Genomic DNA, 16,131 nt, shown 5'->3' with positions numbered 1-16,131 from the left:
CAAATTCATACACATATGAGGACAGTTGATTAGTCACCTGCTTCAAGCATTAAATAAAATGGGACTCAACCTTTCTTAGTTGGGCTACATGTGCATATTTATCATTTAGTAAATATATGTAGTACATAAAAAGCTAAGTATTATCAATAATGTCATATCAGATCCGTCTTGGATTTAACATTCATGCATTAGATGAAATTTAAAATTTTCCAAAAAAAGCGAGATATTATTTTTGCTACATTTTTAAACAACAAACAATATCACAAACTGTTGGCTGGCAATATCATGTCGATAGTTATTGGAAAAGATATATACAATAAGAGGTCACTTTGTTTTTAATGACAGGTAGTAATAGCTAAAGGTTCTGGTATTTTCTCTCTTGCTTCATACTTGTCTGGAAGCACAGACAGTTACTGACAGTGGAGTTCTCCCAGGAAGAATATTTGGCTTTATTCTCTTTTAAGATACAAGCCCACACGCCAACATTAACCAACAACGCAGTATTCTGCAGATGACAAAAAGACCACAAATGCTTGATTGGATTTAAGGGAGCTGTTGGGCCTTGCTGGACGACTGTGTCCTACTAAGTACCATTGTAGTTCTGAAGTGCAAGCGACTGTTTTTCTTGAAAATAGTCCAAAAAAAGCTCAATTTTAGTTGCTCAATTATTAGGTTTCAATGTTGGTGGACAGAACAGACAAAAACATCAGTATAAAGTAGTGACGAGAACTACATTTATTCAAACATTAAGAAGAGCAGCGAGACAAAGACGATGAAAAGTACAGTCAGGTACAGAAAAACTTCAGCATCCTCTGAATATTTTCATAATTTAAAACACAATACTCAGAATTCAGTAAAGATTTCAATCATTCAAAACTCTGTCGTCTGAACTGGGTCATCATCAGAGTTTCTGGAGACAGAAACCTGATGAGTCCAGTTTACTGCAGAGGCCAGCAGGTCCACGTGTTCAGGAGGATGTGGATCAGAAGGAGAGGTTGATGAGCGGAGCGTTGTTCTCCTTCTTGTCTTCTGGACTCCACCTGATGAGCGGAGAGCTCAGGTCGATCAGCTGCTTTGACGAAACAACACATTTTTGGTTATGCTTTTTGAAAACATGTCTTTATCTCTAAATTTTCTTTTTAATCATGAATTTTTATTTCATCTCCTCTAAATACAGTATTACAAATTCTTTAAAAAGCAGGTTTTGTGCATGGGGGAACTATACAATGTGAAGTGTTCATCCCTTATTTACTCCAAAAACATAAGCACCGTGGTCTGACAGCCAGAGATCCCTTCACTTGCCACCCCTAATAAAAACACATTTGATGTTATGTAACAAATTTGAAGCAACCTCAGCATCAATCAATTAATTCACGAATGGATTGAAATAACTTGAAGGATTATCACCAGTTTTAAAAATGGACAAACGACTTTAAAATGCACCAATTTCCCCTCCAATGCTAATCCTTTTAGGTGTAAATTAAGTGATGGATTTCATATTATTTGATCAGTTTAAAGGGAGTTTTACCACTTAAAGCTATGCTAATAATCCAATATATACTGTAAAACGGATTGATTTATCAAAACATCTTCTCTAAACAATCACCAACATGTACATAAACATGATTTTGCTTGGGTTGTGGAAATAGCTCTGACACAACATTGACATAAAGTTGGTCTCTACTTACTGCAGAAGGAAATATTTGACTCTACAGCTGCTAAATGCTCCACTTGAGTAAAGAGTGGACAGTGTTTTTGAGGAAACGGATGAGTGGTGCAGCCGAAAAACGACACCGAGAGCGGTGATACTGGACCATAACAGTTAAGGTTGTGGCTTGGACGAAAGAACGAACTGAAAATTACATGGCCGTTTTCAGACATCAACTCTGGATAATACCTGGGACCAATTGTCCAGATTTTGCACTTTGCTTTTCACATGTTAAGAACGCAGCAGGAGATTGTGCGGGTCGGACGCATTCACAACAGGAAAACATTCAGAATATTTAGGTGCTAATGCGCATCTGGGTAGAAAGCACGTGTTTTGGTATACAGCACATAAACAGCGGCATCTGCCCTTATGACCAGAGTTCTTGGATCTCATTTTCTTTGCTAGTTGGCATCTTCTCCTACATGTATGGCTCCTCTTCTTCATCCAGAGATATTAGCATTATTATCACGTGTAAGAAATATCAATACTGCCACGCGCTCACGGTGCATCCTCCGGAAGATATCTGGCTGTGTTCACGCAATGAAATTCTCTGGAGTATTTTACTAGAGGGCTGGCAGGAGAAACTCTGGAGAATGCCTGCATTATTTGTAGGGATGGGGGAAAAAATCGATTCAGTTACAAATCGCGATTCTTGTGAATGACGATTTTAAATGGATATGCTGCCTCCCAAATCGATTTTTTTTTAAACATATTTATTGGTTTATACCGGGGGGGATATATTGGGGGAGCAACATCACCCCAGAGCATGTTGACCAGCTCTTGTTTTTGCACAAGAATCTAAACATACCCAAGCACTAGCTTTGCATCGGCTACATGCAAACAACAATAGCCTACTTTTTGTTTATTTCAAAGTTTATATTTTAAGTAAACTTTTATTCATTCTGTTTAATTTACCTTTTATTTATTGTTTAAAAGTAGCCTAAGTGGCATACATTTCTTAATCTGTCAGTTTGTGTGCAGTTGACAGGGCCATACAATAATAGACACATTTTTATTTATTTTCTCTATTGGCTGCCCGGCAGTCATTAAGTTAATGTTAATATTTAAAATAAAACTGGTAAAGCTCTAAGTGAATTTGACTGTGTTGTATTTGAAGGAATGATTCAACATTTTTCCATGGTCCAGTATTTAAAAAAAAAAAATAACCAAAAGAAATCCCAGGAAATCGTAATATCGAATCGCAATACTTACAGAATCGCAATACCCACAGAAATCGCAATACATATCGTATCGCCACCTAAGTATTGTGATAGTATCGTATCGGGAGGTCCCTGCCGATTCCCGTCCCTAATTATTTGACTGAGCCATTTGCGTTGTCACATACAGCCCCTCCAGATAATTTCAGGAGAATATCAGTTTTTTTGTGTGCATGTCTGAGAGCTTATTATGGAGCTCTGTGAAGCTGAATAGCTACACACTCAGGTGATAATTCTCTTTAGGCTTACGAAGGCCTGTCCACATACTTTTGGACATTTAGCATAACTTCACACATTATTGCTGTAAAGGGGTTACAACATATTGTCTGTGGATATAAGCAGACGTGAGGCATTACCTGAGTTGTGGTGCAACTCTTGCCATTGGTCCGGATCAAGTCGGGGGTGTTGTTTAGGTCGATGAGCAGTTTCTCTTGAGGCTGCAGAGTTGGAGCTGGAAGATCCATCAGGAGAATCTGTAGAGAGAACAGAGGGTGATGAGGATCTGTGAGGTAATGCAGACAAATTCAGCTGACTGGGCACAAATTAAGAGGACACAAACAAATTACAACATATCTTAACTCTGGACTGAACATGGTTCATGGTTTCATTAAATTGATTTGTAAATAATTGAAGAGACAAGACACATTGTCCTGATCAGATTCAAGTTTTGTGCCAGCAGAAATGGTTTACTCAGAACCAACACCTGAGATGAGACTAGGGCTGCAAAGGGGTGGAAAGTTTCCGGTAAATTTCCGGAAACTTTCCATGGGAAGTAAAGCTCGGGAATTTGGGGAATTTTGAAAAAAAAAACAAAAACGCAAATTAAAAGCTGAGCAATAAAAACATCATTCAAAACTCTATTAAAGATGTATGGAATGCAGCACAGGCTGCACAGATAATTCCCAGCATCCTTCACACTACAGCACTATTGAGGCCTGCTGTAGTGTGCAGGACTAGTCAGGTACGTTTCGATGATATTACTGGGGAAAATATATTAGCATGCTGATTGAGGATTGTTCATCTGTTCATCTAGCCTATTTCCATTAATTTATCCATCAATTGTAAAATATGTTTACAGACGATTTCAATTGTTTGGCTAACTATTTATATCTCTGGCATTGCATTAGTGTTTTTTTACAAACTTTTTTCTCATCTTATTCTAAAGAACAATGCCACGTGCACTATCTCATGTGTGGAGACATTTCACCCCATCCAATGTAGAAGGAAAGGCTGTGTACATTTGCAAATACTGTGCAAAGACCTGTGTTAAGAATGACACAACGATGTAGAAGCATATAGTCAAGTGCCCAAAGTTTCCTCAGGGCTCAAATCAGCCTTTGACAGAACAAAATGTTTATATTTATGTCTGTACATGAAAAGGTAAATACAGTTAGTATAACTTACCCACAACATTTCCAGTTTATTCCCGTTAATTCCCGTATATTCCCGTTTATTCCCGTAAATTTCCATGGAAAGTTTCCAACTTTGAATATTCCCGGAATTTTGCAACCCTAGATGAGACCAAGTCTGACAAGGCTACAGACTAGAAAGAGACAAACATGACACATTGAGAAGTCTCGCTGACAGACTTCAAACGTCATCAGGATCAAAAGCTGGAACAAGACGTGTCCACAAAATGTGGAGACCAACAAGATCGAATCCTCTAATGAGTTTACAAACTGCAACAAGACGAAAAGCGGCACAGAGGCGGGATACCTGTTACATTCTGGTCTCTGGTTAGAGGTAGTAATGTAATTTACATATTGTCATGTATGTTTGTTCTATGACGGGTTCACTCATGTGAAACCACTGGGACTTGAACTTTACCTTATCTCCTGCACATTAACACTACTTAGTCTCTGGTTTATGTCAAACAGAAGAAACTACTGAGCTTAGAATTTCTTTGCGCAGTGGAACTGGGTGAAAAACTATTATGACCCCTCTTAGTTTGAGCTGGATCTGTTATCATTTTCTTTCCACTGACTGCTCTCCTTTTGTCCATATGCTTTCACACCAGCTAAATGATTGAGCATCAAGGCTTTAATAAAACTCACAAGACAAATTGGTCTCAACCAACTATTTTGAATTTCGGTCACAGGAGGGTCATCACCAAATATTTTACAAATCTAATTGTTCTGAAGGACTGAAGGTCGGTCGGTTCCTCCAACAAGGCCAAACAACCTAAACATTTTAAATTAAATAATAAAATCAGACAAGCTCAAACATTTCTGGAAATGCACTTCACAAATAACATTATATTCTGACAGGGATTTAAAACTCTAGATTGTCACTACACTTAGAGACCTAGTCTGTTCCAGATCGGAGCTCAGCGTTTGATTGGAACAGAGTTTGGGTTAACATATGTTTAGCCTCCAGAAACCTTGAACACCAGCAAATTCATTTTATTCATTCCTGACCCTCCTTGACCTTTTTTTCCCTTGACATGTAACAGGTAGTTATTTTCATGCAAGTTCTGGGAGTGTGTCCCAGTGCTGCACTCCTGGAAGTTGCTCGCCTCTAACCACTCCAAGCTGTGTGATATCAAACTTGATCACAAAGAATTAGAAAGCTCTCAAAAGGAACTACCTTCCTCGCAGTCTTGGGCAAATTATTAAAACGGGTAGCACATGTGTTTATGAGCGTGACCTCTGACCTCCTCTGCCTTGCTGTTGCTTTCCTCTGAAGTCCCCAGTTCGATCAGGTTTTGAATGGGCTCTGATTGGACCTGACTCGGTGCGTCAGGCTCCGTGCTCTCTGACTGTTCAGGCTGTGGAGCGCTGCAGGGAGGGCCATCAGGGGGCTGTTCCTCCTCCAGAGAGAAGGGCTGAATATCCAGGGCATCAACAGGCTCCTCTTCCTGTACATTTTCAGGGTCGGGGCTACATGGGAAGACAACACAAAACAGAGGTAACTGACAGATTTAGCACTCTCCATGTATTCTCATAGTAACAGCCAGGAAGCAGGGGTGTGAGCAGCTTTTTTATTCGTCAACTGCAGATTTAAGTTTCTCACCTGCAGCTACTTTCCATCCCGTCAGCGCTGGGGGCGGTGTCGGTATCAGAGGTGGGCGGTGGCCTGGCAGGCCGGGTCTTGGTGGGCGTGGGAATAGAAGACATTCTGTGCCTCAGTGGGGTGGGAAGGGCAGAGGGACGGCGCGCCTTCATCTGCACAGACTTGCTTCCCCCAGGACAGGGTGTCAGAGGACCTACAGTAAGCTTCTGAGGAAGACTACAGGAGAGGAGGACCATAAGTGATGGCAACAGCCAGAAACTTAATAGGTTGAATAAAATCCCAATAAACACAACTGGAGAGCTCAGACTGAGGCTACACAGACAGATAGGAGAGGTGATGTTGTAGTAGTGACAGTTGTTTAGACTTATGGTATGGTTCCATTCATTTCGTTACAATGATCTATGGTTACATATGACCTTTCTCTCTTAGTGCCAACCTGTCAAAATTCCAGTAAGGCGCCTCTGTGTCATAGATATGATGCATGTTAAGTTATTCGTGTCGGACTGACATGAACCCCTTTTTCTTGACCAATTGATGGACTGGACAACAGCCTGTATGGTGTGGGATCGGAGTCCTTAAAAGGGATAGTTCACCAAAAAATTAACTCATCTATCTCCACTATGCTGATGGAGGGGTGGATGAAGTTTTTGAGTCAACACTACCCTTCTGGAGACTCAGGGGTAAACAGGTTTCCAGCCAAATCAAATTGGAGTAACAGGTGATACATTTTACAAACGTAAAAACAACAGAAAAAAACACAACATGCCTCCATACTGCTCCTATGGTGTCATCAGTGTCCGGAATTCCTCAAAACGAAATCATTTATACCTATTTTGAGGCCTAAAAGTCTGCTAGTGGAAGTAGCGATGCTAGCAGAAATAGAGTTGAGATGCAAATGCTTATTTCAATGTATCACACCTAGGGTTGCAAATTCCAGGAATATTCAAAGTTGGAAACTTTCCATGGGAATTAATGGGAAAAAACTGGAAATGTTGTGGGTAATTTATACTAACTGTGTTTACCTTGTCATATACAGACCTAAATACAAACATTTTGTTTTTGGTCATAGGCTGATTTGAGCCCTGAGGAAACTTTGGGCACTTGACTATACGCTTCTGCATCGTTGTGTCATTCTTAACAAAGGTCTTTGCACAGTATTTGCAAATGTACACAGCCTTTCCTTCTACATTGGATGGGGTGAAATGTCTCCACACATGAGAGAGTGCACGTGGCATTGTTCTGTAGATTAAGATGAGAAAAAAGTTTGTAAAAAAACACTAATGCAATGCCAGAGATATAAATATTTAGCCAAACAATTGGAATCGGCTATAAAAATATTTTACAATTGATGGATAAATCAATGGGAATAGGCTAGATGAACAGATGAACAATCCTCAATCAGCATGCTAATATATTTTTCCCAGTAATATCATCGAAACTAATCCCTAAACAACCCCTGAACAAAACAGCGGCGGCGCTTGGTTGTTTACACCGGACGCTGAAGCGACGGACAGCGCTAATAACATCACCCGTTGACCCAGTAGTATAAAAGGCATATAGTCACTTGTTGCTCCAACATTAACTGCAACAGCGTCCCAACATTTGTCCTTTTTGGTGTTGTCTTTATACAACATGTGCCGAGGATCATACAGCTCACTGCACTGCACTCCCCTTCAATTATTAATTTAATGTCATCCATCTTCAATAACTTCTCCGCTGTTTGCTCCGTTCAATGTCGGGTGTCTTAAATTACGTATTCTCCACTCAAGCCTATGGGGAGAGTACCTAGAGTACCTTTTGTGATATTTTCATGGACATGAAAGATGTTATTGTACAGCAGATGACACTTTTCCAGTGAAAGTTGTGTAGTATGATGCTACCCACCTTTCCATGCTGCTCGCTGACACCATTCTCTTTGGCCTCAGCATCTTTGGGAGCCCTGGTGATGAAAAACGACAGACACAGGTGTATTAAAGAATCAAATACAGAAAGTGAAAACTAACTTAGTTTGACCCAAAAGATTTGATTCAAATGTTATTTGTTCTGAAGGAGAAGAGCAGCAGGGAATCGTATGGTACTTAAGGCATCAAACTATACAATTAGATTTGGTCTATTTTACTAAAGAACCACAGTCAGGTTGTATGCAGGAAAAAATTAAATTAAACTGGTACCATTGTTTGTTCTATTGCAGAGGTGTGAACATTTTATTTTTTAGATTGGAATCAATATTTATACTGACAGTACAGTGCAAGAGTCAAGTGAGGATGCTCTAAACATATTATAGCTTGTTTTTGCAGTGTCTCAAGTTACTTTGCAGGATGTTCGTCTGTGGATTTAGATTTTAGATGTAGTCTGATATAGCAGCTCTGTTCTTAGTAATTAGGTCAATGGAAAATTGCACTGGAGCAAAGTTTTTGAATGCTGACGATAATATCCTGCAGGCATCTGCAGGATATTATCGTCAGCAATCAAAAATACAGTGCTAAAATGTGGAGGAGGAGTTTAGTTTTAAGTATCTATAGTAATCTATATTTCTGTCTCTGAACAAAAATCACAATTTTTTGAATTTCTGAAACAGCTTGGTCATTCAAAGCATCTCTCACCATCTCCGTGGTGGTCTCCTCTCACTCCTCCGCTGGGCGTTGGTAGTATTTGAGCCTCAGGTTTGACTTTCAATCCACTCTGCGGGCGGACAAATGCGGTGGGGGGGACAGAGACGGTTCTCTGCAAAATTCTCTTGGCTGGTGTCAGCTGGAGGGGCGTGGCCTCAGCTCTCTTCAGTGACGTGGACCTGGTTGCTTTGAAGGGCTCCACCTCAGACAGCTTCCTAGCCTGCGTGGACAGCGAGCGCCTGCCTCCAGTGGTGGAGGATGTTGGATCTGCGACGGCATAGACAGTGGAACGGCGTGCTTTGCTGTGATTTGCCAGTCTGTTGATGCTGGAGGGAGCAGGGCCAGTGGTGCTGCTTAGACTCCGATTCAGAGATGAGTTCAGTTTACCTGAGATAAAAAAAAAGAAAACATCTGTACAGAAAATTGAACTGCTGATTGAATGAGAGCAGGTAAGTCATTTTTTTAAATCAAAATGAACGCATTAATGCATGCGCAAAATGACCCAATCCAAGTACCCATATCCCTCCACTCCGACCTGCTCTCACTTGAACTAATAAACACCCATCACTAGTTATCAGGACCTGATCAGGACATAGTGTAACTTAGTGTTTGTTTGATTTGCTCCAGGCTCCAAATTGTTTAATGATGAAGTTTATCTTTTAGTTTATAGGATGATGTTCTAAATAACATCATCTTTTATTTGCTCAGAGGTATAGCAAAGAGACAGGCACATTGAATAATGGTGTGGTATGTTTGTAGTTTGTTTTTATGTAATTTTTCAATCTTAATATTGCCATAATTTGGACTTGTCATCAATAAAACAAATTATATAATATGTATGTATATATCCGCCTTCTGTCATTTATCTTTCCAATGCCACAACAATATTCAGAGAAAATGGTGATTTTTTGGGAAAATTGACAAATGGTGATTAATCTGATAAAAAAAATGTTAGTGTTTGACAGCCCTTCTTAGTCGACAATGAAATTGAAGAGTTTTTAGCACGAGGCCCATAAATCCTCAAACAAGTTAAAGGAACGGCAAGAGACTCAGTCATTTAGGTCGCAGTGAAATAAACGTTGTGTTCTGCCTCCTTCATTCTATACCCAGGTGCCATTCCCTGCCTGAAAGTTTCCTGTTGTTGTGAACGTCTCTTACCCAGACAATCTCTTGCTGTGCTGTTCATATGTGAAAGGGAAACTCTGAACCAGATTTTCAAGACATTTTCCATAATTCATATCTGAAAACAGTTAGATGAACATACTTTTGAAAGAAAAATACAAACCAATGCCTGACTGCAACAGACCATGTGAAGATGCTGGGGGAAAGTATCTATATCCACTTTAAAACATATTTTCACATCATAACCAGTTAAAAACTCCTTGTAGTCACTTTAAGAAAGCAGTACTAGGAGGCGGGGCTAAGACAAGCCTAACCTACCCCCCCACACAAGCAATAAGTTTCTCCAAAAGTCAGCCATATAACTTAGTTTAAAGCTCAAAAAACACATTGAAGGCGGCATTATCACTTTAAATGTATTTGTATGCAAACTTTAAACTGGTTCAGGGTGGACAGTTAGCGGGTAGCAGTTAGCATACCTTTAGTCGGGGACACAGACAAACTGGAGTTGAAGCTGGACACTGAGGACGAGGATGACGACGTGTTCTTCCTGTCTGCCACCCTCCTGTTCTGAAGTGGTGGAGCTTTCACTCCTGACAACTTCCTCCCAACATTCTGATGAATTGAAGAAAAACCAAACAAACACCAGTTTCATTGAATGTGCTTGACTGCAGTGTCTGATTGATTATACAATAAGTTTTGGCACTGCTGTTACTGAGGACACATTTGTTACCTTGGTGGGCGGAGCCAGCATGCGTTTTCCCAGCAGGCTGGAGTTGAGGGATGAGTCACTGAGGTCAGAGGCCATGCTCGCCGAATCGGAGAGCAGATCCTCGTAAGACTCCGCCCTGCTGGAAGGATGAGAGGACGGGCTCCGTCTTCGACCCCCCACCACCTGAAGAAAAAAGCAGACAGGTGACGTGAACATAATTTCATTCATCAATTGACTGAGCACTTCCAAAGCTGGGCGTTAGGACCCCAGCATTGCGCTACCAGGTCCCACTGAGGGGCTCACAGATGATGAATACGAGAAGAAATATGTTAGAAATCACAAACAATTATGAAAAAATTAGTTAATAAGTGACTTTTAAAAGTGCTGGGAAACATGTCGTGTTACCACTTGACACAGACCAGACATTTTCCCCTGTTGAACTAAACCAAGTTTCAGATTAACTGCTCCTAAAGAAAGCAGACAAGCAGAAAACTATAGTTTAGGTAAGAAATTACCAGTGATTTACAGGAGGAACATTTAGATTTGACTGTCGAGAATACGAGAGAGAAAAAAAGGTCTCCCATCACAGGAACCTTATGAACCGTACCATGTCTGGTTTTATTACCCACACCAAAGAGGTTATGTTTTCACCCCTGTCTGTTTGAATAGCCGTTTTAAGACATGACCCTCAAGAGGGGAACCGGAGAATTGGGTCCGGAATTTCTGCGCAAATGTTAGTAAATGAGGCCCAAAGTCTCCTCTGGAGTTCTAATGACTCTATACTTGGCGGGCCAGGAAGACAACATTTGCAGAAACTCTGAAGGCTCTCACTAGGACATTTGTGTTCACAGGTACAGTTGGGTACAGGCCTGCAGAGAACCTCTAGACTAGAGGATCTCCACAGTTCAGTTAATGCGATTATTGGGAATTTGAATAATTCGCCAACATGGATCAACAAGTGGCTACAGGGGCAATTGAGTGAGGTGGGAGCTGTCCTGGAGCCGCTCCCCTTCAGTTCAGTGCACCACCGACGTGAGGCCTCCTACATCAGTGTTTTTTCATTGCCCTTTGTCCTACAACTGTATTATACTACTGAAAAAAAAAAACTTAAAATGACTCAACTTAAAAACATATTTAAAGTATCATGCTCTGTACAACATGGTGGAAATGATCAAGAACCCTTAAGATCAGGTTCTGGTTACAGGCCACCGGTTGTAGAAGAGACCTACAAGATATATCTGGTGTTATGGGCTGACACAAGTTTGGTGTTTTATAAACCGATTGTTTCTCTTGTCGTCTGAAAAGTAAAATATCAAACATCTCTCCTACTTTGCTCGGTGGTTGTAGTCTGGCCTTCTCCACTCTGCTCTTGCTGGCTGAACAGGAAGATGGTGGGGCAGCTGGTTTGCTTGGCAGCACGACACCAACTCCCATTGCAACCTTTCCTCGCAGCGCCATCCTTGGCTGAGCCTTTGCCACAGCGACAGGGCTGGATGTGCTGAGTCTCGTAGTTGGACGAGTGGATGATGCTGTACAGGAAAGGCGCTTTGATGATGCAGTAGAGGAAAGGCGGTTGGATAAAGCCGCATTGATGGAGGTGTGGCGGGTGGATGATGGTTTGTTGGTGGGAACACTATGGGCTATGTTGGCGCCACTTCCCCTCAGCAGGCGGCGCTGGACAGCAGGGGGCAGCTCCTTCATGGGACTGTCCTGCACGCAGAAGGTCTGGCGTTTAATGGGGCTGAGTGCACTAGCAGTTTGACCGAGCATGTTCAGTTTGGCCACTTTGTCCTGGACGAACTCCTCTCTGTGGGTGGTGGTGTTGTTGTTTGTGGTCATCTTGGTGGTCTCGCCAAACTCACGATGCGGCTGGCTCAGCTCACTGTTCTGCAGCTGGGTGGCTAGTTTGAGTGCTTCCTGACACACAGACTCTAGCTGATCTTCAGTCAGCGGGCTCAGGCTCGCCTGCACACCACTGTCTCGCTCCTCGAGACGAGACGCCACGTTCACCAAAGCACACCTCTCTTTATGGCTAACTGGACCCAGGAAAACCTCATCCTCATCTTCGTCACCTTTAAAGCTGCAGAGAGAAATGTCAAAGATATCATGGCTGAGAGGAACACAGACAAATAACTGAAATAATACATCAGAAAAGAGATGAGTCTCAGACCTGCAAACTGAGGGATGAAGAGGGTGACAGTTCTAAACTCAGCAACATTGTTTGTAAATAATGAGAGCATTACCAACAATTCTATTGCTTCACCTTAAAGGGATAGTTCACTGAAAAAAGGAAATTCTCTCATTATCTACTCACCACTATGCCGATGGAGGGGTGGGTGAAGTGTTTGAGTCCACAATAAATATGGTGTTTCCGGGGTAAACAGTGTTGCAGTCAAATCCAAAACAATTGAGGTGACCAATTCTTCAAACATATAAAAAATACTGCTCCTGTGGTGTCATCAAGTGTCCGTAGGCCCCAACATCCAAATTCGACTAGAAGCGGCGTCATTTATACCTGTTTTAGCCTAAATATAGATTAGTGAATTTAAATATTTCTGTGAACTGTCCCTTCAAGTTCAATTTAATGTAAGTCGATCCGCAGATGTCACCACAACATTTGTTGGTAATTAATGAAGTTGGTTGCTGTGTAGATATTTTAATTTCTTTTTTTTACTTTTTAACAAGATAAACGGAAAAACAATTAAGCATATACTAAATGGTGAGAATACAAAAAGAAAAACAATCCCACAGGGCTGAACTCAGCATTGGTCTGCCAAAGATGAAGACAAAGAGCCCAGTGGAGTAGTCTCTGGAAGTACTGGTATTGAGTATTCAGTTTGCCAGAAGATCCCAGAAAGTACAAAGCAGGAGGAACACCTATTTATTTGTGCAACAGTCAAATCAATAATAAAACAATCATGTGGCAGAGGTGTAATGTATAAAATCATGCTACGGATTAGGAATGAAACGGTTATCGCTCATCACCATCTACCCTGGATAAATTCCTGCTAGATAGTTGTTACAGTGATCTGAGGATTTGGTTGTTACTTTGAAAGCATGAGCTGCTGGTGTTGTCCACAAGTTGTCCACCTTCTCTCCTCTACTAGTTTTGCGTTGTTATTTTATATTGTGATCAAAACCGGACATCAGATATGTTTACAGTTCGCTGCTTTGCTCTTTCGTGCACAAACTTTGTTCATAGTGGTTGTGCTGTTTTTATATGTACATTTGAATTAATTGTTTAATTTGTCATTGTTAAACTAAGAGCTTATTTAACGAGCTGAATTCGTCCTCCTTCAATGTTAACGTAACACGTTTGATGTGGTGTAGGTGCTAAATTGTTATGTTTAGTGATAAATCTCAAGCTTCGTGAAATTACTTCAGGGTGTGCATAAGTACTTTTTAAACATTTTCAGCATATTTTAAGACACTGCTATTATACCGGCAACCCGGATAATTTGGGATAATTCATGTCCGGGTCGAACTCCAGGGAGCAGCTTTACAGTAACAAGGAGCAGACGTAGTTTACATGTGCTTCCTACCTGGCAGGTGACAGAGAAACATCGAAGTCCAACGTCTCATCTGGCAGAAAGAACAGATCTGTCCAGAAACACAGAAACAGTCTATGAGGCAAAGGAGCAGCAGGTTAGCAGTGTTTCATTCTGACTCAACGTTAGCTTACCGATGTTAGCTCGACAGTCCATCCCGCTGCTGGTGCTTCTCTGTGGGAAACGAAATGACCCGGATCAGACCTGCAGCGGCACATTCAGCTGACATTAAACCACAATAACTATACTTTACACCTAAACCACACACAAGGACGTTAGCCTTCACGCTAACTTAGCTTACGCTAGCCAGCCTGTCATTTGCCCACGTAAACCAAACGGTAAGTGACAAGAGCTTTAAACGGAGAATTTAGACAGTGAGTTGCTTTATTCGAGAGGAAAACACGACTCGCACAGAGCTCACAGTTTAAATCAAGTAGAAGTTACAAACCTCAAATGATCTGAAAAATCACAAATCAAACTGCGACACGAAAACACACAGAGGCACCCGACTAATTCAAATCTGCTGCGTCGCGGGTCACATGACTCACACGCAGCCAGCCATTGGTTGGAGGGATATGACGCTATAGGCGAGGGGAGTTGTGGGTATTGTAAACTTTAATAAAAAACCATGGCCTCTGTATAGGTCTTCTTCCGATTTTATAAACTTTCCTTTAATGTAAAGATTTTAAAGCTTTGTAGCTGATTTAAACATTTAATTCCCTTGAAATAACTTTACTGAACTTTCACATTAACACATAACAAATACCATTACATAAAAAAAGAAACCATTTTATTATTATTATTTATATTATTGCCATGACGACAAAGTATATCTAAATCTGTATTCATTTATCAAACATGGTGAAATTGAGTCTGCATGCTGCTCATTTGATCAATCTAGCTAATGAAGAAAATAGTATATTAACAAAGGTATTGAACGAATAAAGAAAGTAAGATAACGAAACCAGTAAAAGAGGTAGATGTATTGATTGAAGGACTGGAAAATATTTTTTTATATTTTATTTCTTTGCATAATTAATTAAAAAGTAATTCATTTATTTATTCATTGCATGTGTAAAAAATCAACTTTGTCTTTTCCATTTTTTAAAATATTTTGCTGTACACTCTGTACTGCTGTTTATAACGTAGGCTTCATTGTTTACTTTAATACAGTAGAATTGAATGAATTCCAATACAAGTTTCTTTCTCTTAAAATATTGTCTTTATTGTTATAATATAAGTTTCCATATTCATTCGGATTTCTTTGAAAATGTTGATGTTAGTCAAAATATCTGAGGGTTTTCTTTCAGATAACAGTTTCTTGTAACTCGACTTTACTCTGAGAAGTAATTATTGAAATAATAACAAATCATAAAAAATACAACAACTTATTCACATTTAAATCTAATCTGTATTTATATATTTAACATAAAATGTCACTATTCTTTTTTCTTCCTTTAATGAAAAAAACTTTATTGTCATAACATTATGAAATAACATCATGCAGATCCTCCCATCCATACTTTCCAAGTCGGATTTATGATGGTGGTTGTGTCTCTGTAAAATCAGGCTGTCTGGTTTCACCTTTAACTAACTGTATAAAAATAAACATTATCCCTGTAATTTTAATTTGATGGGGTAAATTTGAACCGTCTTTGTATTTAATTTCTATCATACTTTGTTCGGTGGACCCTGAACTTACATCTACATGTTAAGTGTGATAAATTACATTTTCAATTTTCTCGAAAAACTCTTCTGCTCTCATCATCTCTGATTGACCGTTCTTTCCCTTTGGATTTTTTAAATATGTCAGATATGAAGATGAATTATCAGGTCCTGATGTGAAGCTGTGCCACAAACACCCTGCTCTCAAAGTTGTTTTTATTTTCAACTTTTAATAACTTTTGGTTGTACACCTTTTGAAACCACCTAAAACATTTTTTTTTACAAAAAACTAGAATAAAATCCAGACATGAGACATTTACTTTAAACATTTCTGTCTACTAACACAAGTCTTAATAAGAATACTCCTCCCCCCCCCCATAAAATCTGACTGACTACACTTTTCAGTTACAAACCTCGACACAATCTATCCTCTGATCGCCATCTTCCGCTCACATCAGAGCTCATTTGATCCAAACCCCCTGACTACATCTAAACATCAACATCGATATTTACAAATAGAAACTGATAATTGATCAAC

The 16,131-nt window shown here is 40.1% G+C and overlaps 1 protein-coding gene across 1 annotated transcript; it reads right to left on the bottom strand.

Annotated features, from left to right (window-relative positions):
* Window positions 1–794: 794 nt before the first annotated feature.
* On the bottom strand, window positions 795–14,421 carry gtse1 (G-2 and S-phase expressed 1). Its single transcript, XM_061076329.1, has 12 exons — window positions 14,377–14,421; window positions 14,063–14,132; window positions 13,923–13,980; window positions 11,710–12,460; window positions 10,402–10,563; window positions 10,148–10,283; window positions 8,541–8,936; window positions 7,822–7,876; window positions 5,938–6,153; window positions 5,579–5,804; window positions 3,282–3,398; window positions 795–1,069 (listed from the first exon to the last, which is right to left on the bottom strand). The coding sequence occupies exons 2-12, from the start codon at window positions 14,082–14,084 to the stop codon at window positions 983–985; spliced, it is 2,226 nt and encodes a 741-aa protein (XP_060932312.1). The 5' UTR covers window positions 14,085–14,132; window positions 14,377–14,421; the 3' UTR covers window positions 795–982.
* Window positions 14,422–16,131: the final 1,710 nt, after the last annotated feature.

This window comes from Limanda limanda, chromosome 8 (assembly GCF_963576545.1).
Source record: "Limanda limanda chromosome 8, fLimLim1.1, whole genome shotgun sequence".
Taxonomy (NCBI): Eukaryota; Metazoa; Chordata; class Actinopteri; order Pleuronectiformes; family Pleuronectidae; genus Limanda; species Limanda limanda.
The sequence above is the reverse complement of the archived record's forward strand: the minus strand, read 5'-3'. Positions and strand labels throughout refer to the sequence as shown.

What these genes read in the sequence shown, in the direction of transcription:
- gtse1 (XM_061076329.1), bottom strand. Translation starts at nt 14,084, where the DNA reads ATGGACTGTCGAGCTAACATCG. An exon ending in GTTTCTCTGTCACCTGCCAG is followed by an intron (nt 12,461 to 13,922) that starts GTAGGAAGCACA and finishes TTCTCTCTGCAG; the next exon opens with CTTTAAAGGTGACGAAGATG. An exon ending in TCAGCGAGCAGCATGGAAAG is followed by an intron (nt 6,154 to 7,821) that starts GTGGGTAGCATC and finishes CCTCTCCTGTAG; the next exon opens with TCTTCCTCAGAAGCTTACTG.